Genomic DNA, 27,263 nt, shown 5'->3' with positions numbered 1-27,263 from the left:
CAAAATAGCAAGAATACCCTGGAAAGTCATTCTTGGTCATTTCCCCAAAAGTGCCTTTGAATCACTGCAGGGATCTCTGTTCCCAGTTAATAGTGGTAGCAAAACAGGGACTAGGCAGAGCAGCTGGGTTTTGGAGCTTGGGGTGAGCACTAGTTAGGAGGTACTTGGGAGACTGAGGTGTGCATTCTAAAGGATCAGTAATATAATATTTAGCGCTTCCGAAGAACTCCAGGTATTTTGAAAACATCAGTGAATGTAGCTGCGCAGCATCCTTATGAGGGTTCAGAAATCGAATTATCCCCATTTCACACGTTTGTTTATATGGGGCCAGATCCTCACATGGTGACGTAGCCCCGTTGACTACAGTGGAACTGTGCTGATTTACACCTGCTGAGGTCTAGCTGTTAGAGTTCTCACACATACATGGCCATCCCATTTTTGGGGTGACCCTTCCAATTTTCAAAACCAGCAGTTACACAGAACCATTAAAATCCACAGCCACAAATCACCCCCATCCCATATTGCCATTATTCCCCAGGTAACAAATTCCTCCCTGACATCCTCATCTCAGCCCCTCCATAAATATCTGCAAAAATGGGTAGTTTCACAGTGGGTCTGGAAGGCTAGCAAATCCCTGGGAATGAAGGTTCATTGCAGAAGCTAAGGACCCTCATAGAGAATGCCCGGGCAGCAGCTCTCTCTGTTCCATATTAAGGAATCTCCACCTCAAGTGCCTCCACTGATTGTAACTGCAGTAGTGTGGAGCAAGAAGAGCCCCAGGGGGTCTGTTGGGTAGCCTAGACCCATGTCATTTAATGGTTCAAACAAACACCTTGAACTCAACCCAGAAGCCCACAGGCTGCCAGTGCAGCTCCTAGAACACTGGTATAATGTGCTCCCAGTGCAAAACACCACATAACAGGCAGGGCTGGATTTACACCTTATGCGCCACTAGGCACAGCATCTTCAGCATGTCCTTCCCCCTGCCTACAGCTGACCTTGGTGTTTTCTGTAAAAAATTAAATGAAAAGAAGTATAAACACAGCCTCCCCGGGAAAGCACAAGACCCTCTGCCATGCATAGTGCTCCCCGCCTGAGCTGGGGCACAGCCCACCTGCCCCAGGCGAGACGCAAGGCGGGGACTGTACCTCTCTACAAGGCAAATGGTCCCTGGGTGTCTTCCATCCCTTACGCAGCACGGTGCAGCAGCCGTGCTCTGGCTGTGCCTGTGCAGGTGAATAGGGTGCTGGCCACGCCCCTCCCTCTCCCCTGCATGGGGCAGAGGCAGGGGGCGGGCGAGATTGGGAAGGGGCTGGGATGCTCCCAGCACCTTAAGCAGCTTCCCCGATGGGCCGGGGCTCACAGCACCCCCAGGCAGGCTGACTCGGACGCTCACCCTGCTCCAGTCCCACATGCTGGGCAGCCATCAACCCGTGCCAGGAACCTGGCTGCCTGCAGGGGAGCTGTATGTATAAACTTTTAGGCGCCCCTAGGCACATGCTTACTGTACCTAATTGGAAATCCGGCCCTGATAACCGGCAGTCTGCCATGTTCCAGCCTAAGCTTCTGAATAGGCCCAAGCAGAGTGCCGTACAGTGGTCTAATCTCAGGGTGGCAAAGGCTTTGATACGTTGGAGAGACGACAACGCAGAGAGGTTAAATGATTCGTCCAAATCACACAGAAGGCCTGTGGCAGACCTAAGAACAGATCTCAGTTCTTCTCATTCCTGGTCTGTGTGTTAGCTGCAAAACTATCTTTTCCTTCAAGGAGTATTAGGTCACATGGCTTCAGTTTCTTTTCACATTGGCAATAGAAGAACTCCAGGTTAGCTAAACCACTGAAGGTAATAAATGTGGTGTGTAAAGGGACATCAGGTTAATTAGTTTGCTCAGCGGAGCCATGTCAACCCAAACCTGACAGATACTGATAGGAGGAAGAATGTCTTGAGCCCACTGAGTTTAAATTCTTTGTTAGGTCAGTGTTTGTTCCTTAGTTTCATTTCAGTTCAGTATTAATGATGAGGAGAATAGAGGCACTGAGCCAAACACATGCAACCTATGTATACTCTTCAGAGCTGCCTAATCCAGCTATGTCATGAGTGTTGTTTCCTGTGTATGCAGGGTAGGTTTTTCAAAAGTGCTCATGTTGGCCTAGCTCTGCTGTTACTGATGTCGGCAGTGTTAGGCCAACGATGGACTGGCACTTTTGAAAATTTCACTTCGAATGTGCATTTCACTTTCTGCATTAAAAACCATTTGGGACTAAGCATGATGAACAAATACGAAAATGCACTTACAAACTCAACTGAATGTCTACTGCCTTATCCCTTAGGTAGTCATTTTTCCCTGTGCAAAATGAGTCTAAAACTCTACCAGCCAGATTGGTAGCATTTTACTTACAAAATGCAAGGCAGTGGAGAATCTGGCCTCTACAATGTAGGTCTGGACTCAAATGCAAGGAACTGAAGAAAGGAGAACAAGAAGTGATATTAATGATGAGGACTTTTGCATGTAAGTGACACTTTATGGGTTGACTCCCATTACTGAAATGTTGATGCTGATGGGGAGGAGTCTGTATTGGTGGTGGGAAAGGAGAGTTAGAAGAGGTAGCATTGTGTGCCCAAGGTGCAAACAATGCCAGTGAGCTGATGTCTGTCTAAAGACCTGATCCTGTGAACCTTTACTCAGGATCTGTTCACACACAAAGTCGCACCAGATGAACTAACGGTATGATGATTATTTTTTTTAAGCCAAATTAGTTAAATCTTTGTAAATCCCTGGGTGGATACTTGCAAGGTGCAAGCCAAACTGATATAAACCAGTCTGAAACTGATTTAAGAGGGTCCATCAAGAGCTTTGCAGTGGTTTAACTAAACTGGTATAAGCAAATCAGTGCACGCTGTGTAGACAAGGCCTTGCACAAGTAAGGCCAAACCTAAGTGAGGGAGTGTTGTGGGGTTGGGCTTTACATTATTTTTTTTCCAGGACTTTATTTCATTTACCGTCTGTGAAGCACTGGATCTACAAGTGGTTCTATGATGATATCCAAAATACAGCATTGCCTTAGTGTGTATCCCAGAACTAAGTACACCTCTACTTCAATATAACACTATCCGATATAACATGAATTTGGATATAACGCGATAAAGTAAAAATGGTTTTCTGTCTCGTCTACAACATACAGTACTTTTATTCTGTTTAATTCCAGTTTATACATTTAATGATTACCGCATACATATTCAGTATGTATGTTTTTACAAGCCTGCCTTGAATCAAAAGTGCATTTACAACATTTTTAAACTTTCACTCCGATCTTCATTGCATAAAAAACAGACTTGTCTGCAAGTCTTAATTAAACTTACAACGTTGACAGTTTAAATCCGTTGATAGTTTAAAACCATTGAAAGTTTAAATTCGTTTTGCGGACAACAAAACCATGTGCAAGGTGGTAGCTATTTTTATCGGCCATTATAATAAAAACGGCCTCTGTATTTATAACCATGACTAATTTTTCAAAAAGGAGAGTTCAGTCTAACTTCATCATTGACTAACCTGCTGTCGCCTTGCCAGTTTAAAGTTGTTACAAAACCATCCATGGTCTGCTTTTAAAATGTGGCTTGTATTCAATTACATACATACAGTACATTGTCTGTACAAATGTGCATGTATCAAAGTGGTGGAACGAATGTGCAACAACGAGAAGGCAGGGGTAAACATATGTTGCCTGCCCATGGTCCCATTAGGCATTCTCATCTCTCCCACCTATTTTAATCTTGTTTCTAAATTGTGTGCAGTATAGACTAAGCTTAAGTTGTCTCACTAGTTGTATTTTGGAAACGTAACTCTGCGCTGACATTTTCTAAACAATTAAAAAAATTGTTAGCATTAATATTAAAATACCATTGACGTGATGGCAAGTAGTTCACAGCCACAGAAAAGAAAGGCATGGACAGTCAAAGAAAAAGTGGAAGCTTTGGACAGACTGAAATCAGGAATGAGCCAAGCGAAGCTCTCAAAAGAACTAGGAGTGTTTGGAATCAACATTAAGAGGGTGGATCAAAGATGAGGAAAAATTACGATCAATGCTAGTTTAACTGGATGAAAGTGAAGGCCTGGAAAGGAAGTGCCTAAAAACTGTCCAGGATAACCAACTAAATAGAGCTGTATTTACGTGGTTTACCCAAGAACGCTCCGATGGCATGCCAATTTCCAGTGACATTACAAGGAAACAAGCGGAGAAATTGAAGAAGGATCTTGATTTTAGATGCTTGGGCAAGGATGCTTCTGCACATCAGGGTAACGAATTTAAAGCTAGCAGTGGATGGCTTAATCGTTTTTAAAAATGTCATGGCATTCGGCAAGTCACAATTTCAGGAGAGACTCGCTCAGCAGATATAAAAGCTTGCGACGAATACCTGCTAAAGTTACGAGAGATTATCATCGAGGGTGACTATGCTCCAGAGCAAATCTATAATGCAGATGAAACCAGCTTATGTTACCGTATGCTGCCGGATAGAACACTTGCTTCTAGGACCAAAGAACAAAAGGCCGAAGGTTTTAAGGTGATAAAAGAGAGAGTGAATACTTTTCTGCGTGAATAAAACTTAAACCTCTGTGCAAAGGCAAATCCAAGTCACCTAGGGCTCTCCACCATAAGAACATGGATTCTCTTTCATTCATTTATCGCCATTCAAAAAGTGCCTGGATGACATTGGATATTTTCGAGGAATGGTTTAATAAATATTTTGTACCAGCTGTCCGGAACCACCTACGCAGACAAAACCTGGAGCCAAAGGCATTGCTCCTACTTGACACCTGTCCCGCCCACCCCCCAGTTGAGACCTTAACCAGCAAAGACGGGAAGATAAAGGTGAGCTACCTTCCTAAGAACACAATGTCCAAAATACAGCCCCTCGATCAAGGCATTATATCCACATTTAAAAGGAACTGTCGTAAAGCCTTAGTAAAGAAAATTGTTGAGGACAACAGTAGCATAACGGATGTAATCAAGAAATTGAATTTGCTGGATGTATTTAACTTAGGCGAGACAGCCTAGCTAGGAATCACTCTCTCAGTGATAGAGAAATGTTGGCATCGTGGTCTCAAAAGTGCTGAAAGCAATGACAACCAAGATGAGGAAGAAGACAAAGATGAGAACAACTTTGAAGGTTTTACAGAAGAAGAGACCATGGAGGCAGAACGAGTCTACAGGGAATTTATGGCTCAAAGTGGGATTTGTCAAGAGTGGATGGAGGTGGATGTTGTGTCCAACCTATGAACGACTTACAGATGTAGATATAATTCACAATGTTGCCCCTTAACCACCTGGTGCCTCAGAAAATGTGTCTAACCCTGAGGATAGTGAAGAAGAACCCTTGGAGCCACTACCCAAAGCTGCTGTTGTGGTTGTAGGGTTAGAGATTGGTCTTAAGCGGCTAGAAAGCCAGGATATGGATAGACTGCAAATACTGCAGTTAAAATCCATAATTGACCTGGCGAAGAAGAAGGCTCGCAGTAGTATGAAGCAACAAAGTATAACAAGTTTTTGTTTTTTTTTTTTTAAATTAAAAAAATTTTAAGGGGTGCATCTTAAATAAGAAAGCATCTTGTACACCAAAAAAAGATATTTACCATTTTATTAATGTCTCTAAAACTTGGTTACTTTACTTTTTTAGCTTCATTTTAACCTTTTCTATAAGTAAGAACTCCCATCTCCAAAATGTTTTCAAACTATTTTATAGTTAACAGTTCATATTACTAAGCCAACTATTATATATGTAGATTAAGTGACAAAGTGGCCCCTGCTCCTATTTGCTAAAATACCAAAATCCTTTTTTACAACAGTTTGTAAGGATGTGTAATTAAAAGCGTTTTCTGATATTTTATGTGAATTTTGCATTTTTCTAAGCATTACACGCAGACCAAACGATTGATGTATGATGAAACCTAGCCCACATGGTTGCATTTAACAGTGTGTAGTACCTGTGTTGTTAATACACTGTATCTTTTACAGAAGTCACCTACTACAGGACAGGCCCAACAAAGAAAATAACAGAACACCACTAGCTGTCACCTTCAGCCCCCAACTAAAACCTCTCCAGCGCATCATCAAAGATCTACAACCTATACTGAAAAATGATCCCTCACTCTCACAGATCTTGGGAGACAGACCAATCCTTGCTTACAGGCAGCCCCCCAACCTGAAGCAAATACTCTCCAGCAACCACACACCACGCAAGAAAAACACTAAGCCAGGAACCTATCCTTGCAACAAAGCCTGATGCCAACTCTGTCCACATATTTATTCAAGTGACGCCATCATAGGACCTAATCACATTAGCCATGCCATCAGGGCTCGTTCGCTTGCACATCTGCCAATGTGATATATGCCATCATGTGCCAGCAATGCCCCTCTGCCATGTACATTGGCCAAACTGGACAGTCTCTATGCAGAAGAATAAATGGACACAAATCTGACATGAGGAACCATAACATTCAAAAACTGGAAGGAGAACACTTCAACCTCTCTGGCCACTCAGTAACAGATTTAAAGGTGGCAATTTTGCAACCGGAAAGCTTCAAAAACAGACTCCAACGAGAAACTTCTGAGCTTGAATTAATATGCAGACTAGATACCATTAAACCATTGGGTTTGAGTAGAGACTGGGAGTGGCTGGGTCATTACACATATTGAATCTATTTTCCCATGTTAAATATCCTCACATCTTCTTGTCAACTGTCTAAATGGGTTATCTTGATTATCACGACAAAAGTTTTTTTTTCTCCTGCTGATAATAGCTCATCTTAATTAATTAGCCTCTTACTCCACCTTTTCATGTTCTCTGTATGTGAATATATATATATATATATATCTATCTTCTTACTATATGTTCCATTCTATGCATTCTATGTAGCCCACGAAAACTTATGCTCAAATAAATTTTAGTCTCTAAGGTGCCACAAATACTCCTGTTCTTTGTATCTTTTAAAAAAGCTTATAAAATAATTGTTGTAATTAAAGAAAGGAGATACAATTTAACCATTGTAGAACAGATTTATTTACTGCATGCACCGTGTTAGTTCTAACAAAAATGATTTGCTGACTATTAATAACGGAAATGCTCGAGGCCAAAGCAAGTTCGAGATAACACGGTTTCACCGATAACATGGTAAGATTTTTTTGGCACCTGAGGACCGCGTTATATCGGGATAGAGATGTACTTCATTTCCAAACTGATTGGCAGTTCAATGGTGTACAGTAAATAAACCACATTGAAATTGTTTGTCTTAACTTTTTATTTTAAATAATTTATTTCTTGAGACCATTTCTGAAACTTCAGATGAAAATAAGTATTCATCACCTGGTGTTAGGATAAAAAGTTACCATTGCATTTTTATCCTTGTAGCCAAAGTATTTACTCCTAGGCAGAGCCACATTTGCTGTAGTAATCCCTTGCTTTTTTTTTTTTTTAATGTCACCAGTATAGGATTTCCCTAGACTTGAAAGCAGGGAAATTGAATGTTTTTGTAATTTGATGTTTGTTTGTTTTTTACCAGTGAAAGAGTCAAGTAGCAGGGAAAAAACAACCTGTGAGACAACTAACAGGTCTCCGGACCTATCAGAAAGCCTACACCTAGATGTTTCCAGCATGGGATGTCACATGCTCAGCTAATACAACAGTTGATGGTGACACTAAGGCTGGACTTTGGCCCCTGGCCAAAGCTAGGCTTGGCCCCTGCAAGCTACGTGTGCAGGTTCTTTCTCCCTACACGGAGCCCCATATCAGTGGGGGTCCACGTGGACACAAGGTTCTACCCATATGGAGTTCATTGCTGCATTGGGACCTTTGTGAGTACCATTGGAGATAGGATCTTTTGCTACAGTTGCACAGCATTTCAGGAGTGCTGATGCTAGGTGTAAACTGTTAAGGTTATAGGGAAAATTGCAGTGTGAATATACAGTGCAACAGTACTCATTTTAATTATGCACAGCCATAATTATGCACAGCCACTGGAGGGGCAATATAGAAAAACAGGATGATGCCATGATGTTATGGTTTGTCAAATAGTGCTGCAGGGATGTCCGAGGATCTTGGGGAAGAGCCTGTTTTAGTGCATGAGAGTTACACCAACGTTCAAAGGGACAAAGTTACAACTGATGGAAGAAACTTTTCATTTGTCCTGATTTCATTTTCCCTACTTCCATGGTAAATCTGTGGTCAGGCAGGGGGTGTCTTGCACTCGGGATCCTGTCTGTTTTTTATCTCGGAGTAACACAGTGACATCTCTTATATAAATGTTTGAAATTGAGGCTTTTTGTTTTAGTTAGACTCAGAAATGCACAAGTCTGATGTGTGTTTGTCTCTTTGTAGTACCTCCACCTCTCACTCGGACCAGTCAGTGCACACAAAATCTGCTTCGGTTGTGTCATCGGATTCAGTCTCCACCTCCACAGACAACTTTTCTCCAGATCTGAGGGTATGTATTCCCTTTTTTTGAGGCTACAGTGAGATCCCAAGTCTACTGTTTGGTGGTGGCGTAAGACTTCAGCCTCCAGATTAACAGCACAGTTTATTTAGCAGGAGCTGGGGAGGGACACGGAACCCAATAACTGAAATAGGAGTTAGTTTGATCTCTACACCATTGATTCCTTTGTTACTGGAAAAACAGTCTTGTAGTGGCCCCACATTTGGGACCAGACTTTCAAAAGAGTTCAGCTTCCAAGGGTTCAGCCCACCTAAATAAGGGTTCAGCACCCAGCTGCTCCCACAGCACCTTATTTTGGTGCCTAGATGGAAGCTGATCCTCTGAAAATCTGGCCCCATTTGTGAGCACTGAAATCTTGAAATACCTGGCTCTTAACATTTATCTTAAAATAGCCTGTGCTGCAATAATCACCGACAAATACTAGCTGGTACTCCCAGTAAAATAGACTTCTCCTCCAATAAAGACCTCTTAAATCAAAATGTCAAACTTGGGTACCTAGAGCCAGGCAAGTAAATCCATAACTGGACACCTAAATAAGTGGTCTGATGGCTGGAATCTTGAAATGTACCTGCAGCTCATACTGAAGCCAGTGGGATTTGTGGGAGTATCCAGACCAGTGAGGGGCTGTGTCACCACTTGCCCTGCAACTTGGGGTGCCTCAATGCTTTGCTGCTGTAGCTCCCACCTGGGCCACTCACACACCGCCTACCAGCATGGAGATCACACCCCGAGTGTGTGTGTGTATGGCAACAGCCCTGGTCCAACAACTCTGACCCCAACAGCCTGACAGCAAACACCAGCCACACTCTGGCTTCCACTAGCCTCGGTTACTATTTACAGGGTGATCCCAACATACTCCCCGTCTCCAATTTTTCCCAAAAACTGCGTGTTCTGCACTGTCCAGCCTTCTCCTGGACAACCCAGACATATTAGTTCCATTTCCTCTCTGCGGGGCTCAACATACAACAGTCTGCTACCTTAAATGAAATTATCCAAACAATTCACAACACTGGATTTATTTTAATAAAATAATAAAACAAATTTATTTAACTACAAGGAGATATGTTTTAATTGAGTAAAAATATAAGCCATAAAGTCAGAAATGGTTACAAGAGAAATAAAGATAAAATGCTTCCTAGTTCTAAAGTTGACACATTAGACTTGGTTCAAGGTGCAGTCCCTTACCACGTTCTCCCATTAACATTGCTGACCCAACGCTCAGGCCAAGATCTGCTCCCCAAGTCCAATGGCTGTTTCTTTTGTTGTCTTAGGTGAAAAAGAGAGATGGATAGGGAGAGAGAACTTGGTGTGTTTTTGCCCCTCACTTTTATAGTTCAGTCACCCTTTGAAATGCATTTTCCTGAGGGTTACCTTACCCCTAGTTAAAGTTCATTCCAACAATAAAGAAGGCGAGGGTGAAAGAGGACGCATACTCTTTCTTCTCACCTCTGTTTGCTGAAATGTAGATTTTTCTTGTCTCCTGTCTTCCCCATCTTGCTGTCTGAGGACCCTGTTTACAACTTATATGTAAACTGAGGTAAATGCACATTTCTTTGTTTAAGACTGGCTTGACCAGTTCTGCCTATTTGGGGCTATGTGGGTTTCAACATGTGTTACCAACATTATTTAGGGGGAATTCCTGAGTTTACACATAATGTTGCTACGCACATTTCATCATGGTATTATTGACCAGTGAGTTATTAGTTTTCAAATGATACCTCACAAGGCATGTTTTGGAAAATATTATTGCAATGGCGTGTAGAGTGTGAACACAGGAGTGTATTCCATCGCAGGGTGCTCAGCACTTTTGAAAATCAGACCATTTATTTTGGTACCTGAAACCGGTTACACATTTGTTTAAAGTGTGTACTGGTTTGAAATAGATTTTCATGTACCTATAATGGTAGAACCGTTTAATAGCTTTCAAAGTATGGCCACTACTTTGTAGTTCAGTTAATATAATTTTCAGTATTTATTTATTTATAAGACAATAGCATGCAGATGCCTCAGTCAAGATCATGGGCCCATTGTGTGAGGTGCTCTGCGAACCTGTATGAAGACATGGTCTCTGCCCAAAGAAGAGCCGAAAGCATTAAAAAATCATGCGTCTTCCTTAAAAATCATGGGATTTTTTAAAAAATAGGGATTCACTTATTTCCTTTTATTTTTTTTTCTGTTCAGCCTTCATGTTCTCAAGCTTGTCTGCAAATATAAGGTCGAGAAACTTTTTTTTTTTTTTTTAAAAGAAAGCGAAGATTCTCATAATCACAGAACTCCAGGAACTGGAGCTGTAAAACAAGCACCATATGCTCACAATAAAACCATAAGAGTTGGCAAAAGCAACACAGGCCTTTGTCTTTTTTGTACTGTGGCTTGTGTTAAGTTTAGTCTCAGTGCTGTCTTGGCAAGTGTAATTTTTTCCATGACTGGTATCTTTCCACAGCTAACAGAAAATCCCCTAGTTTTACTATTACAAGGACTTGATTGTTTCCATTTGAAGAAGGTGCTTGACCCTTTGAGGCTTCTCAGCCATTTGTACTTAAACATTAGGCTGCAGTTTGAAAATTAAACGTATTAAACATATTGTATTTTCTGATGATGATTTTCATGTCTTTAGTACCTTCCATCTGAGGATCCCCATCTGCAACACAAACACTCATGAATTCATCCTCACAACACCCTGGTGAGGCAGATAAATATGTAAATATATAGCTTCCCCCACTGTAAAATAGGGATGTTGATATAAGGAAGTTAAGTGGCTTATTCATTTTCAGAACTGGGACCAGATCACAAGACATTCCTGGTCTCGTTGCTTAAACCACGCCTAAGATTGGAAGCTCTGTTACAAGTTTAACTGCACTTATATCAAATTCTTATTCATTCCCTCAATTCAGAGCGTACAACTCCCACTTAAATTAACCAATGTCTGATTTGTATGTGAGCATGTCTCTGTGTGTATGTATTCATTCTTGGGCTAAGACAACACAAATGATTGAGAGACGGTGATATCTTTTTCTATTAGATTGAAGACCCCATTATTAAATATTTGTTCCCCAGGGAGTTAGTTATAGACTGTAATCAAGTGACCCCTTAATCTTCTTTTGGGGGGAGGGATAGCTCAGTGGTTTAAGCATTGGCCTGCTAAAGCCAGGGTTGTGAGTTCAATCCTTGAGGGGGACATTTAGGGATCTGGGGCAAAAATTGGGGATTGGTCCTGCTTTGAGCAGGGGGTTGGACTAGATGATCTCCTGAGGTCCCTTCCAACCCTGATAGACTGTGATTCTGTGACTGTGATTCTGAGTGGAAAAAGCAGTAATGGACATGAAAAAGAAATTTCTATTGGACCTCTTTTCCTCAAGTGAAAGAATTCTCTTTAAATGGTTACTCTACTTTTCTGTCCTCATGCACAAGTTTAATGGGGATCAGCAAGTATTGTTGCCATTGAAAATGCTGTAGACACCTACTGGTATCTTGGAGATTATCTTCCACAAATGGAAAATCAAGCAGTACTTAATAGATTACTAAATACTGCTCTTTTAGGATCCAATTCTCTAAAGTGCCTGGTGTTTTTACCTTCCATTCACTGAATTGGATGTTGAGGTCACTCAGCACCTTAGAGAAGGGGGCACATTAGTGGTACTGCTTTAACGAAGCCCATGTCATGAAAGGAGGAAATTATCAGTAAGTTTACTAAACAGCCAGTCTTATTTTCATTAATACCACTTTTGATCCCTTGTGTTTTGATTGCACCAGAGAATGAATTTTCCTAATATTTCCCTCTCAAGCAATTATTATTATGGAAGGAATTCTGCATCTGTGTCTAAATCTGAGATTGTGAAATCTGGTTTGTATGCTGGTACTTTTCCATCTCCTGGACCTTGCTAGCTGACCTTTTGATTTCCAGCTTCTCTTCTTACCAGAAGTGGTGTGGCTTTACCTTATTTTAGTGACAACATTGGCAGCTGTCTTGGCAGATATGACCTCTCAAGTTTCATACATCTGTAGGTTTTTTTTGGTTTGTCTTTATTTTTTGCAGACCACAAAAAAGACAGAAGAGTTTTCTCAATGGCTCATTTAATTAATTCAGAACCAGAGGGCAAAGGAGTTAAATATGCCTCCCCTTTTAGGTTTTTGGCCAGTAAGAGTGAGCATATTTTCAAAGAACCCAGCTTTGTTCTAGATTTTCTTTTCTTTTTTTTTTTAGTGCATAATGATTTCTGCTGCAATAGCTAGTACTTAACTGCATCCTTTTGTGTTTCTATAAAAAAAAAAATAGATTCTCCCCTCCCCCCATAAAATGCAACATTAGGGATGGGTATTTAAACACACACATTCAAAAATAAGATCACCATGGCAGCATCACCTCAGCCACATTATATACACTTCAGCCAAAATGTACAGACTTATTTAGAAGGATGGGGGATGGCTTTTAAAATCAAAATAATCTTTACAGTCCTCACACCAACTATATCACACACACAGTACAATTCCTAATTTCCCCCAAATGCTACTTCCCCTACTGTAACCCAGGGGCAGGGAGTAAGAGAGTTAGGCCATGTCTACATTACAGAGTTTTTGTAGACAAAATAGTAGAGGTGTACAGACTACAACACTCCTCTGCCGAAAAACTCTCACTTTGCCGACAAAATAAAATCACCTCTGTGACGGTGCCTCCCATAAGGCTTTATGGAAATATGCTTATGAATATATGACATAACTGGAATATGTTCTGTGCTACATATGCCATGTAACATACCTATGTAAAGGTTATGATCTACTGAATATATGAATCCTATTTCTATGCATGTATCATTTTTGTATTCAAAGTTACGAATATTGGCCGTGTACTGGCTTGATTTCTAAATAACTTTAGTACAGCATTTGGTCAGTTCCTGGAGAAAGGAATTCGCAAAGTTAAGTGCCCAATTAAGAAGCATCTTGGAAGGCTCCAATCCACATAAGAAGTCTTCCTGGAGACGTTCAAGATACCATATGGGCAATGGCTTCTGCCTGTAAAAACTCTGAGTCATGCATGGACATGTGGCTTGCCCAGGTGACTCCAGAACTCCAAGTTGGAGCTGGACTTTGCATATGAGAGAGGAGGGGGTCTCCACCCACAAGAGAGAGTCTACTTAAGCCCATGGGAGACCCCTCCATTTTGTCTTCAGCTGGCTAAGGAGATAGCCTCTTCACCCCCAAGGATACCTGAAAGAAACTGGAACAAAAGACAGTAACTACAGGGGGTGTGAGTGATTGGAGCCTTCCAAGATGCGTTGTTCCTTAAGTGCTTCTTAATTGGGCACTTAATTTTGCGAATTCCTTTCTCCAGGAACTGACCAAATGCTGCGTCAGTGGAGACACTGCTGTTGGTTATGTTGCTGTAAATGGCCTCCCACAATGCCCCTCCTGACTGCTCTGGTTAGTGTGAACAGCTCACATTGCATCTTCCCAGCTTACCATGGCAGATCCATGCAGTAAACACTCTCCCACTTAGGGCACACCTGAGTTGTTGGATCTGCTGGCACTGTGGGGAGAAGAGGCTGTGCAGTCCCAGCTCTGCTCCAGCTGTAGGAACTTAGATACCTATAGGCAGATTTCTCATGGCGTGTTGGATAAGGGCTACAAACGAGACACACATTGGTATCATGTGAAGATAACCGTTGATCTGGTGCTGTGGTGAAAGCCTGCTGCTTCTATAAGGAGCCAGACGCCATCCTCAGTGGCAAGCCCACCTCCGCTGCCAAGAGCCGTGTGAATACTTCGGCAGGGCTGGAGACAGCGGACTCAACCCCCAGGACAAAGTTGTGGATGAGGAAGTCAAGTTGGAGGATGATATGGAGCACATGGCAGGGTCGTCTGGTGGTGCAGTGAGTCGGGACCTTTTTTCCACTCTGGAGGGGTCCAGTCAGTCCCAGCAGTCCGTCTCTAGTGCACATGAGGCAGGAGAGGAGAGGTCTGGTAAGTGATCTTTTGATGTTACTTGGTTACATGAGGTAGAGCTGTCCTTTGCTCTATATATTCTAGAAGAGGGTAAAGAGATAGAAATGTACAAGATTAGCTGTGTTTATGTGCCTCACATTTCCCTGTGCAGCTAAGCAGTTCGGTGGAACAGTGTGCTAATGCACACCGAGATTTCATGTGAATATTCCAGAGAGATCTCTAGGAAACTTTCCTGGAGGTTCTCGCCAACCTCTGCTGGAGGTTCTTTGGCAGAGCTTCCTTTTTCCTTCCTGCCATTGTATAAAACTTTCCCATACCAATCGGCAATCACCTGTGCAGGGACCAAAGTGGCACAGAGGCGGGTGGCATAGGGACCTTGTCTGAAGCCACATGCATGGAGGAGATGCACCCTTGCATCCTTGCTTAACTTCAGGAGTGACTTATGAGCTTCAGTGACCCCTGCCTGTGGAAAATGGTGTCAGAATTTACAATATTGTCCCTACTCGCTTGCAGTGATCCCCTTAAAAAAACACCAAGATCCTTTGCCCCATCTTCAGTGCTCTCTCCCTCCCCCCGGGTTGAACTCACCGTGTTTAGGGTGTTCGTCGAGCTGTGTGCTTGCCAAGGGACAGTGATAAACTGATTCATATTTTAAAAAAAGGTGCATTTGACTATAATGATTCGATGCTGTGCATGCACTAACAATCATGCTTCTGTTTATTGTTTCTTGTACTTCTGCAGATGTGGCCTTCATAGGAACCCCCTACACACCAGTGGAGCGCCTCCGACAGATAAGGAAGAGACCAAGGAGGAGGTGCTCCAATCCTCGGAGGCCAAAAAACAAGAACGCAGGGCATAGAGAGAAACAAAAGAAAATTATAAAATAGGACAGAAAGGAGGAGCAAACTGAGATGTTGAAGTCTCTAATCATGCTGCAGGCTGAATTCATGTGTGCTTGCCCCCCATCCGTCCCCCCCAGCTGATACAGAACTGCTTTCCATGCCATGCCCAAACTCCTCCCACAAATTCCTTGTAACGTCCCAGCCTGTCTCGGTACCCTGTTCACTCAACTCCTTTGGACAGATTCCAAAATGATAGCTGGACTTACATGCAGCTATAAGAGCTTACACTGCCCTTTATTGTTATCTCCCTTCCCACCAAGCCTTTTGTGTGTGTTGTTAATTGGTGTTTAATAAAAACATACTCTCTGAAAGATAACCAATCTTTATTTGTCTCCTACACACGGTGGTTGCTGCTGGAATTAATACACATTGGCAATTTGATCATGAGCTGAGTCCGGAATCCTGCAAGACAGCAAGTTAACAAAGCATGGCAGAGTGCTATATAGAAAGACACATTACTGGAGCTCATTGTCCAAATGGTGCCTCACAGCCTCCCTGATTCGAATAGCCCCTCCCATTGTGCCCCTCTAATAACCCTACTGTCTGGCTGCTCAAAATCAGCTGCCAGGTGATCTGCCTCCACGCTCCACCCCAGGGGCAACTTTTCACCCTTAGCCTCACCAATATTATGGAGTGCCCAGCAGGCTGCTGCTATGATGGGAATATTTTCCTCATTTAGGCCTAACCTGCTGTAAAGGCAGCCCCAGGGTGTTTTTAATCTGCCAAAGGCACATTCTACAGTCATACTGTACCTGCTCAGCCTGCTGTTGAAGTGCTCCTTGCTGCTGTCCAAATTTCCCATGTAAGGCTTCCTGAGCCATGGGAGTAAGGGTGGGACACTGGGTTTCCCAGGATCACTGAGCATTTCAGCATCCCCCACTGGAATCTTCTGGTCTGGAAAGAAACCCCCTGCTTGCAGCTTTTCATACAGGCCAGCATTCCTGAAGATGCGTGCGTCATGCACCTTCCTGGGCCATCCCGCATTGATGTCAATGACACAGCCACAGTGATCTGCAATACCATAGAGAAGTACCCCTTTCTGTTGATGCCCTCTATTGATCGCAAGATAGTCCAGGGCTAAAACTGGAATATGCATCCCATCTGTTGCCTCACCACAATTAGGGGATCCCATGCTGCAAAGCCACCCACTATTTCACACACATTGCCAAGAGTCACAGTCCTTCATGGCAGGATGCAATGAATGGCTCTGCACACTTGCGTTAATGCAGTCCCAGTGGTGGACTTCCCGACTACAAACTGATTCCCAACCGACTGGTAGCAGTCTGGAGTTGCCAGCTTCCACACAGTGATTGCCTCCATTGAGAGGGCAGCTCTCATTTTGGAGTCTTTGCACCACAGGGCTGGGGCGAGCTCTGCACACACTTCCAGGTGACTTTCCGCATCCAAAAGTTCTGCAGTCACTGCTCATCATCCCAGACCTGCATAAAGATGCGATACCACCACTCAGTGGTTGTTTCCCTAGCCCAAAAGTGAAGGTCCACCATGTGCAGCTGCTCTGTGAATGCCAAAATTAATCTGGTGTTGTTTCTTTCTCTGCACACAGTGGCACTCTGATTCCTGTTCAGATTGAGTGCTCCTGATATACTGCGTGGCCAGTCGTGATGCTTTCATAACAGTGACAACAACAGTGGAGAGCTGTGGGACAGAGATGGTGGGCATGCAGTAAACGGGTCATTGAAAAATGCCATGAAATGCAGTTGGAAGCCCGTGGAATGATGGGATGGAAAAAACTGCATCATGGGACATTGAACCCATGCTTATGATGCACTGCGATCCACTCCACCTTCCCACAATTCCCAGCTGCAGAAGGTGACGAGCAGCACAGTAGGATAGATACCCACAGTCCACTGCTCTCTCTGTCAGTGCTAGAGCACCAACTGTAGATGCGCTCTGCTGATAGGTGGAGTGTTGTGTGAATGTAATTATACTGGTTTTTGATTGTCGGCGTAACTTGCATCGACAAAACTGTATCGTAGACAAGGCATTAGAAGCCACAGTTACCAATCTCTGCACACCTTTAAAATTGGTGAAAATGCTCTGGAAACCTATCAGTAGGTGCTTCCTCCCTATTCAGGATGGGGAGTGGGGCTCAGTCCTTCCCACAGCAGGGAGGTTGGGTAGGACATTCTGCACGGCTGTCTAGCCCCCTGCTCTGCTAGCAGCTCTTGTCGTTTCTGCCAACGAATGAGGACATGTTTCACAGTGGGCCCAAGGGATGGTCCAGTTCAGGGGTTATCAAATGGCTCATGGAGTCTATTACTTTAGTTACTTTAGATACAGAGTGTTCATATAGTCATTAGGGAGGTCCACCTTGATCACTGGCTCCAAATGGAACAGAAGTAGTTGTAAATAGGATGCCTCGATGTAGCTTTATAACTTGTCTTGAGTTCCCAAGCTGTCAAGAGAACTATATGCAAAACCTCCTCTTACAGCATTTACAGGACATTTCTTGTTACCGTTAATGTTTCCCCTTTCTGTTCTCCGTTTTCATAAGCAGCCCAAGTAGCACAGGGCTATAGAACAAATAGTGCTAACCCTCCATTATTTGCCGATTTTAGAATGGTGTTCTACGAGAGATGAAGGTATGAATGCAGCTATTTTTACTGTTTGAATCTGGGGTCTCTTAAAACAGAAAAAGTTCTGTTCATGGCTACTGATTTTTCTGTCTATAAAAGAAGGGGTTTTGTTGCTATTTTTACTTTAATAGATTTTTTTTTGGTTTGCTTTGCTTTGCTTTGATGTGCTCTGATGTGCTTGGAGTCTCAGGTGCAGCCATCTTTATAACACACACACGGTCCCTTTCCACTCCATGGATGTATCTCCTGTGGAAGGTGAGAAGACAACCTCCATGGCGTTATTCCCCCTCTGCTTTGACTGACCATTTGACAGTCCCCCTGTGGGGGATTCCCGATGCTTGGGCTCCGTGTCTGGAGAGGAGACCGTAAAGGTTGGGACTGTGGGAGAAGGGGAGATTGCTGCTCTCTGACATCATTCTCCCTTTTCTTTGCACCCCACCAAAAAGACCTTATTGTTTTACTTGCATGCTTTCCCCATCTGTGTTTTGGAACCACATCCCAGCCTGATACTTCTCCGTACGACAGGCTCAGGGGGAAAACTTAGCAGGGGAGTGACCAGTATCATGTCCTCTGAAGCCAAAGGGGGCCAGGTGGGGGTCAGAAGCACTGGTACATAGGAATTGCCACACTGGAGCAAAATCAAAGTCCCATCTCTTCCGGTATGTTGTCTCTGATAGGGGCCAGTGCCAGATGCTGTAAGCAGTGGTTTTCAAACTTTTTTTATTGGTGACCCCTTTCACACAGCAAGCCTCTGAGTGTGACCCCACCCCTTATAAATTAAAAACGGGGGAGAGTTAATTTAACGGGGCTCAGAGCTGTCAGCCCCACGGATTTGCCAGCTCATGATCCCTATGTAATCACCTTGCGACCCCCTGAGGCGTCATGACCCCCAGTTTGAGAACTCCTGTGTAGAGGAAGGTGTAAGGATGGGAGTAGATCACTACACAGTAGGAAGAGGTGGGGTAATCTGTTGCCATCCTTATCGCCAATAGTTAGAGACTGTCATAAGCCCTGAAACAGTAGGTTTAATATCCCTTCCACAAAATTTGTTATCCTTGATAATTCTGTATGTTCTTGATATCCACATAAATGCCCAGCCCCTTATGGAATCTTGTTAAGTTCTTGGCCTCGGTGACTTCCTGTGGCGATGAGTTCAATCGCACATTGGCGGGGGGGGGGGGGAGTATTTCTTTTCAGTGGTTTTGAATTTCCCACCTTTTAATTTCACCAAGTGTCCCCTTGTGCTTGTGTTACGAGACAGAGAGAACAGAAGCTCCTGATCTCCGTTTTCTAGGCCATTGGATATAGTTTTATCATGTCCCCTCTTATTCATCTCCTTTCTAAGGTAGACAATTCCAATCTTTTCAATCTGTGTTCATATGAGAATTTTTCCAGGCCCTTGATCAGACTTATCACCCTCTGAAACCACTCTAGTCCTGCAATATCCTTTTTGAGATGGGGTGACCAATGCTGCACACAGTATTCCGGATCAAGCTGCACTACTGACTTATACAAAGGCATTTGAAAATTATCTGTCCCATTTTTTTACGCATCCTAACATCTTGTTTGCTGTTTTGGCCACAGCTGTGCAATGTCACACAAGCCAGAGTAGATGTCCTGAGATCTGAACAGAACTTGAGGGAGCATCTTATTTATTTTCTATTCTGAAAATCTTCTGTCTCTGTGGTGGGAATAGTTTACATGGGAGACAATAGACACAAAATTCTTGGGAGCTTGTGATGGTCTTATAAAGAGGGTGCATTGTAGGAGCATTTAAAAAAGCATCTTTCAGATTTTGAAGTGATTTTGTCAATCCCTGAAAATGCACTTGTGGTGTGTAACTAAAGCATCACTGCTAGAATAAGCTGCTATATGGATCTATCACTCCTACCTCTGCTTGATCTCTTGCTCTGCGTATTAGTCAGGTCAATTCTAGAAATTAAATCTCTGTGGCAATGGAAAAACATTCTTTTGTCCTTCAGCAAGGCAATTTGCACTAGTGCTTTCTGTGGGGAATTTTTAGCAGAATTGTAGGAGTCCACAGGGGGGAACACAAATCTTTTCTCTGGTGTCTCTGGGCCTGCAGACTTCCTCTGGGCAACAATTTAATGCTGTGTGTGTGTGTCTTGGGAGGGAGGGGGCAAGAGAGGCTATTACTAGTAATTCCTACAGTGTACGTTTTCAGTATTCTTCTTAAGTCTTTGATGCATCTCATAATAATTTATATAAAGGTTTTTATAGTAAACGTTTTGATACCTGGATCTAAGATTAAATCTGCCTTTCACTTCAATTTACAGAATTTTTCACTTCATAAATCCAACATTAAGTAATGTTTAGCTGCTGCAGTTGGCAGTATTAAGCTGCAAGCATTGTTGGATTTTTCTCCTGGCTAAAGAAACTTAGAATCTGATGTAGGGAATGCACTTTTCCCCCCTGCCACATGTATAAGCCGTCAACCTGCTACTGGACAGGAACAGAATTAATTCAAAGTGAAAATCCCTTGGAAATCCCATGATGTTTTGTATAGTTAGGGTGAGATTTTAAAAAGCACCTTAGTGACTTAGGAGCATAATGGGATCATGCTCCTAAATCCCTTAGATCCTTTGGAAAATCCCCCCAAATGCTTACAATCATGTATGTTTAGCTATTGTACATCTCACTAGTCATTTTGTAACTAGTGCTCCGTCACCCTTATCGGATACTTCCCTAGGGATTACCACCTCGACTTAGCTCTTCACTCATAGGAAAATGCCTGAAGTTTACCACATTCAAACTCTGGAGTAGTTCTTGGTAAAAGGATCGAATTCACTTCCAAGGTACCACCTCCCAAGGTACCACCTCTGGTCACACAATGTGAAGCCAGTACAGGAAAAGAGTCGCTTTACTGTGCGTCCATCTCATCCCAGTGGGACAAAGTATTTCCCAGGATAATCGTTTGCTCTAGTTCTTTTGACCATGAATAACCAAGTACTTGGCACCAGAGTTAAAGCCCTAGCTTATTTTCAGCTGTAGATGCCTTGTTGGTGCCGTCTCCCCACAGTGCATGGCTCCACAACGTGCATGGTATCAAGTACATGCAACCTCTGGTATCAGGTGCATGCAACATGTTGTATGCATCAGAGGGCACACCGTGCATGCACCTGATACTTCTCTATATGACAGGTTCAGGGGGAAAACATGTAGCAGGGGAGTACTCAGTGTCATCTCCTCTGAAGCCAAAGGGGGCCAGGTGAGGGTCAGAAGCACTGGTACATAGGAATTGCCACACTGGATCAAAATCAAAGTCCCATCTCATCCGGTATGTTGTCTCTGATAGGGGCCAGTGCCAGATGCTGTAAGCAGTGGTTTTCAAACTTTTTGTATTGGTGACCCCTTTCTCATCGCAGTCCCTTGTTTCCAGTGGCTTATGACTTTGCCAAACATTAACTGTTCAGCCTGCGTTTTTCTGCTTTCCGCTTTACTTGCATTCTGCTCCAGGCTAGGTTTTTTTTCATTATTATTATTTTAAGCAAAAGCTATTTCAACTGTTTCCAAGAATTAGGTTTGAGAAATGTGGCAGGGGAATTGTCCTAGAGTTCAGGGGAGGTGCCTTTTCCTGTCTCTATGTAAAACCACCTACATTTCTTCAAGTTACAAGCCTCTGAAAATCACCATTTGTATATGCTCAGGAGGGCCTGCTGGAGTCTTGCTCCCAAAATCTCTGAATAGTCCCTCAGCATTGAGCATGCTCCAACTGCATTGAGCTATTTAATATGCCCACTGCAGTGAGCATACTCCCAGACACAGAGCTAGATCTCAGTCCAGCCAGGATGGTACAGAAGCTGCCATCTCTCCCCTTTTGGCTTAGGAGAAGGTGTGCTGGGCTTTAGGAGGAGACGAAGGGCATGTCTACACTGCTCCACAAGTCAGACTATGGAGGTGTAAATAGCAGTGCGCACCACAGTGGTGCATCGTAACTCCCCTGTGTGGATGCTGCAGGCATGAACTAACAGGTTCCTAGTTCATGTTACCATGTAGTCCTCTTCAAACGTGATTATATTAATGTGAAGTAGGAACCTCTTAATTCACACCTGCAGCATTATAGTGCAGCACTTCGGTGCGCACTGCTATTCACACCCCTGTAGTCCAAACACTTTTAGTCTCAGCTCCTCCACTGACTAATGTTGCATAATTTGGTGCATATTCCAACACATATTCTTGAGAGAGGCCTCATACCTCGACTACTTTAGGAGATAGGCAAGTATCATTCCCCATAATTTTTACAGATAGGGTAACTGAGAAGTTGCACAAAGTCACCTCGGGCCGGGTTTCCCTTCGTGGCTCCCTGATTCTAGGCTGGGGAGGGCAAACTATGGCCCACGGGCCGGATCCGACCTGTCAGGGCTTTCAATCTGCACCACGGTGCTGGCAATCCAGCAGGCCAGCAGGACTAAGGCAGGCTCTCTGCCTACCCTGGCCCCGTGCCGCTCCCGGAAGTGGCTGGCACCATGTCCCTGCAGCCCCTGGGTGCCACCTGCAGGTACCACCCCCCGGCAGCTCCCATTGGCTGGGAATGAGGAACTGCGGCCAATGGGAGCTTCGGGGGGTGGTACCTGCAGGTGAGGGCAGCACCCCAACCCCTTGTCCTGAGCCCCTTCTTGCACACTGCACCCTTCCCACATCCTGCATTCCCTCCCGCACCCTAACCCCCTGCCCCAGCCTTACATTCATGGCCCTGCATACAATTTCCCCACCCAGATGTGGCCCTTGGGCTAAAAAGTTTGCCCACTCCTGTTCTAGTCTGATAAGAACGGCCATACTGGGTCAGACCAAAGGTCCATCAAACCCAGTATCCTGTCCTCTGACAGTGGCCAATGGCAGGTGCGCCAAAGGGAATGAACAAACAGGTTATCATCAAGTGATCTGTGCCCTGTCACCCAATCCCAGCTTCTGGCAAACAGAGGCTAGGGACACCATTCCTGCCCATCCTGGTTAATAGCCATTGATGGACCTAACTTCCACAAATCTATCTAGCTCCCTTTTGAACCCCATTATAGTATTGGCTTTCACAACATCCTCTGGCAAGGAGTTCCAGAGGTTCACAGTGCGTTGCACAAAAAAATACTTTCTTATGTTTGTTTTAAGCCTGCTACCTATTAATTTCATTTGGTGGCCCCTTGTTCTCGTATTATGAGGAGTAAATAACACTTTCTTATTTACTTTCTCTATACCACTCATGATTTTATAGACCTCTATCATATCCCCCCTTAGTTGCCTCTTTTCCAAGCTGAAAAGTCCCAGTCTTATTAATCTCTCCTCATACGGAAGCTGTTCTATACCTCTAATCATTTTTGTTGCCCTCTTCTGAACCTTTTCCAATTCCAATATATCTTTTTTTGAGATGGGGCAACCACATCTGCAAACAGTATTCAAGGTGTGGGCATACCATGGATTTATGTAGAGGCAATATGATATTTTCTGTCTTATTATTTATCCCTTTCTTGACGATTCCCAACATTCTGTTCCCTTTTTTGACTGCCGCTGCACATTGAATGGATGATTTCCGAGAACTATCCACAATGACTCCAAGATCTCTTTCTTGTGTGGTAACAGCTAATTTAGACCCCATCATTGTATATGTATAGTTAGGATTATGTTTTCCAATGTGCATTACTTTGCATTTATCAACATTAAATTTCATCTGCCATTTTGTTGCCCAGTCACCCAGTTTTGTGAGATCCTTTTGTAGCTCTTCGCAGTCTGCCTGGGACTTAACTATGTTGAGTAGTTTTGTATCATCTGCAAATTTTGCCACCTCACTGTTTACCCCTTTTTCCAGATCATTTATGAATATGTTAAATGGGACTGGTCCCAGTACAGATCCCTGGGGGACACTGCTATTTACCTCTCTCCATTCTGAAAACTGACCATTTATTCCTACCCTTTGTTTCCTATCTTTTAACCAGTTACTAATCTGAGGGCCAGGATGACCCCAGGCATAAATTAGAGCATCTCCAGAGGCTGTAGTGTTATACAGAGGCTGTAGCAGAGGCTAGAATCTGGCAGGAGGACTCTAGTATGGTAGACCCATGTCTTAGCTGCTTAGCTACACTTCTTTCAAAAGGAATGTGTCAGATGTATGTGCTTGGCTTTGCTGTCTGCAACCACTTGACCACACTCCCCTCCAGTGTCAGGAATAGGATCCAAGATTCCTTATTCACAACATTCCTTTGATGTCTTTCAAACAGTTATGCAAGTCATTGGCAAAGTGTGTGTCCCATTCCCCTCTATTGGCTGGTCCACATAGGGGATAACAGGCTACTCCACTGCTAATTATTATTTTAGCTCAAATGGAGGAGGTCTTTTTTGTGGATGTACATAGAAAACATTTTATGAAAAGAACGTTAAGGTTGCAGAGTCAAGCAATCAGAAGTTAGACAATGCCAGAATTAAAGTTGCCTATGCAACCTTAATTCCACCCCCTTGTATGTATGCATTATGGTAAAGTCTTCAATTAGATAATCACATATGACTTATTCTAGAGGGCTCCTGCCTCTGTCAATGCAGAGGATGGATAGAGAGATTTCTAAGAAAAGAAAAAGGTATTTCCTTCTTTTTAAGGCACCAGACTGGGACCCGGCAGAGTCATCCACAGATTTCCTATGTGATCTTGGGCAAGACTATCATAACACAAAGAGACTGACTTTTCAGCTTTAACATTCTTTTACCATAGTTTCAGCATATAATAGTCTAGTAGTTTTGTGTGACTCATTGTAACATATGACATGTTGGAAAAACATGTAGAAGAAAGATGTGATCTCCCCATCCCTTTGTTATAAATCACTGATGTTAGTGATGACAAAGATCATCCAACTCATCTCCCTGCCAACACAGGAAATGTATAAGGCTTTGGTTATGTGCAGCATATGTTTGACAAGAGTTGGAGTTACGTAAAAGCATATTTTTTTCATTTAAATATGCACATAACCAGCCTTGCTCTTATTTCAGTTTTGAAGGGAGTTTAGTGTTTGTGAAAGGTGCCATCTTGAAAGCCTAGAACAGTGAAATCCTCTGTTTATGCACAGAAGAGATGCAGCATGGGCAGTAGCAGGGCGAACTTCCGTCCTTTGCCCTGCCAGTGGGCCTCAGCACTGACATCTCCAGACACGCAAAGACTTAGGTCAAATCAGTCCTCAAAAAGCTCTGCTGAGACTGACAAAAGAGAAGCCAGCTAATGCTAACTGTGAGGGTCATTGTTGTGATGTGTACTCTTCTCCACAAAGAATTGGACTAAGACCACCGTTAAATCATGTTGCATAGTCTATGAACAGTCATCAGATACTGATGATGATGACTACTGATCACAAGTGACCTGAGCTGAATGTGAACTGGTGATGAGCAGAGAAGCATTTGTGAAGGATTTATGATGACTCCTCTCAAATAGTATCACATGATATTAGTTGGCAGAATTGCCCACCCATGCCTCCACATGCCAGTGGCTCCATTTCTTCAGAACCTGGTTCTGCAACCGTTAGTTACTGACAGTAACCTTTACTCATACAGCTGCAGTGATCCTACACATGGGAATAAGCAAGTACTTCTCTATGTGAATAAGAGTCACCAAATTGGGCTCTTATATATTAATATACAGATGTCTACATCACATTTGGTGTCCTTCTTATTATCATTCTTCTTATTTATATCAATCCATACGTGGGTTCTGTAGATATACAGAAAGACAAGGTCCCTGCCTGAAGAGCTAATGGTCTAACTGACGCCTGATCTACTCTTGAAATTAGTTCCAGTTGCAGCCGTTGGTTCATTTACGCTGCACTGCTATAAACTCCAGTCATACACAAGGAAAGTTGCTATTTTCACTGGCGGAGCTTAACCTGAGTTGAACCCAGGGTAAGCGCAACCAGTTTCAAACATGACTGTCCTGATCTACACTAGAGGTTTACACTGTTGCAGCTGCACTGGTGGTGGAAATTGGGCCTAATTCCAAGTGTAGACCAGGCCATAGACAGGCATCAAAGATATTGAATGAAAGTGTGGGTGGATGGGAGGAGTTAAATAATGGGTTGAGAGAAAAGGGAGAGGGAGGAAAAGCTCTTTGGAAGGATTTTTTGTTTAACCCTCTGAACTTAGCTACATTAAAACAATGTGCCCTGGAGTAAATGTATCAGTGTAGTTACACCAGTGTGCCGACCCTGAATGTTAGCCATGCTGCAAAGTGGGGATTACCCCAGATTAAGTTACACCAGTGAATCCCGCACTTTGTGCTGCTCAGACTGTCTCCACTGGGGTTTGTCCCAGTATCACTACATTGATGCAGCTACACTTGTGCAAACCTGCCTTAATGTAGGCAGTGTAGTTGTAGCCGTGTTGGTCCCAGAATATTAGAGGGACAAGGTGGGTGAGATAATATCTTTGATTGGACCAACTTCTGTTTGTGAGAGAGACAAGCTTTCAAGCCACACAGAGCTCTTCTTCAGGTCTGGGAGAGGTTCCAGTGTCACAGCAAAATGCCAGATGGAACAGATTGTTAGCATAACTAGTTAGCAAATAATGAAAGAGACGGTTCAAGGTAGAGTGGTCTGTTAACAACTCTGCAGCATAGGACAAAAAGAAGGGATTAGTGGGATACAGATTGTTGTGAGAAATCATAAATCCAGTGCTTCTGTTCAGTCCATGATTTTTAGTTTCAAAGGCCTTGTCTACACTACACAGTTTTGTCAACAAAAGTCAGCTTTTGTCAGCAAAACAGTGGAGGTGTAAACACTGAAATGCTCCTCCCACCGATGTAACCCTTGCTATGCTGACATAATAAAACCACCTCAATGAGAGGTGTAGGGCTTATGTTGGTGTAGTTAGGGCCACACTGCATTCCTTACATTGGCTGTTGGCTATTGTTTTTGTCAATTTCACGGCTCCACTGAAGCTGTGAAATGCACAAGAAAGCCAGCTAGAGCCCAGCTGTCCCCCACTTCCCTGGAGAACTGGCCGGTTGGACCCCGCTCCTGCTGGAAGCTGGAGTGAGAACCCTGGGTGGCTGGATCCCGTTCCCAACTGAGAACAGGGAGGCAAGAAGCCCTGGGTGGCTTCCCCACCTCCTCAGCTCCTGGCTGGGAAGGTGGCTATCTTGTGAATTTCACATCTCTGGAGCCGTGAAATTGACAAGGCTACCTTGCTCCGGGCAGGAAGTGGGTGGGTGTCTGAGAAGCTGGGGCAGCTGCACTCTGCTCCCTGGGGGCAAGAAGCCCTGGGAGGCTTCTCCCCCACTTCTCATTCCTGGTGGGGAATGGGGAGGTGAGAAGCCTAGGCGGCTTCCCCCACTCCTGGCGGGGAACAGGGAGGC

At 43.6% G+C, this 27,263-nt stretch overlaps 1 protein-coding gene across 5 annotated transcripts in view; it reads left to right on the top strand.

Moving 5' to 3' along the window:
* Positions 1-27,263, top strand: part of MTMR2 (myotubularin related protein 2) — an 80,276-nt gene that overhangs the window by 17,965 nt on the left and 35,048 nt on the right. For 4 of the 5 annotated variants that reach the window (XM_075126855.1, XM_048843804.2, XM_048843823.2 and 1 more), the window contains one exon: positions 8,373-8,478. In XM_075126855.1, the coding sequence (XP_074982956.1) occupies positions 8,373-8,478 (106 nt within the window). Of the gene's footprint in view, positions 1-7,831; positions 7,850-8,372; positions 8,479-27,263 lie in introns of those variants that run through there. The other variant, XM_048843813.2, reaches the window with a different exon arrangement.

Source organism: Caretta caretta, chromosome 1 (assembly GCF_965140235.1).
Source record: "Caretta caretta isolate rCarCar2 chromosome 1, rCarCar1.hap1, whole genome shotgun sequence".
Classification (NCBI taxonomy): Eukaryota; Metazoa; Chordata; order Testudines; family Cheloniidae; genus Caretta; species Caretta caretta.
Note: the sequence above shows the minus strand (reverse complement) of the source record. Positions and strands in the feature narration are given on the sequence as shown.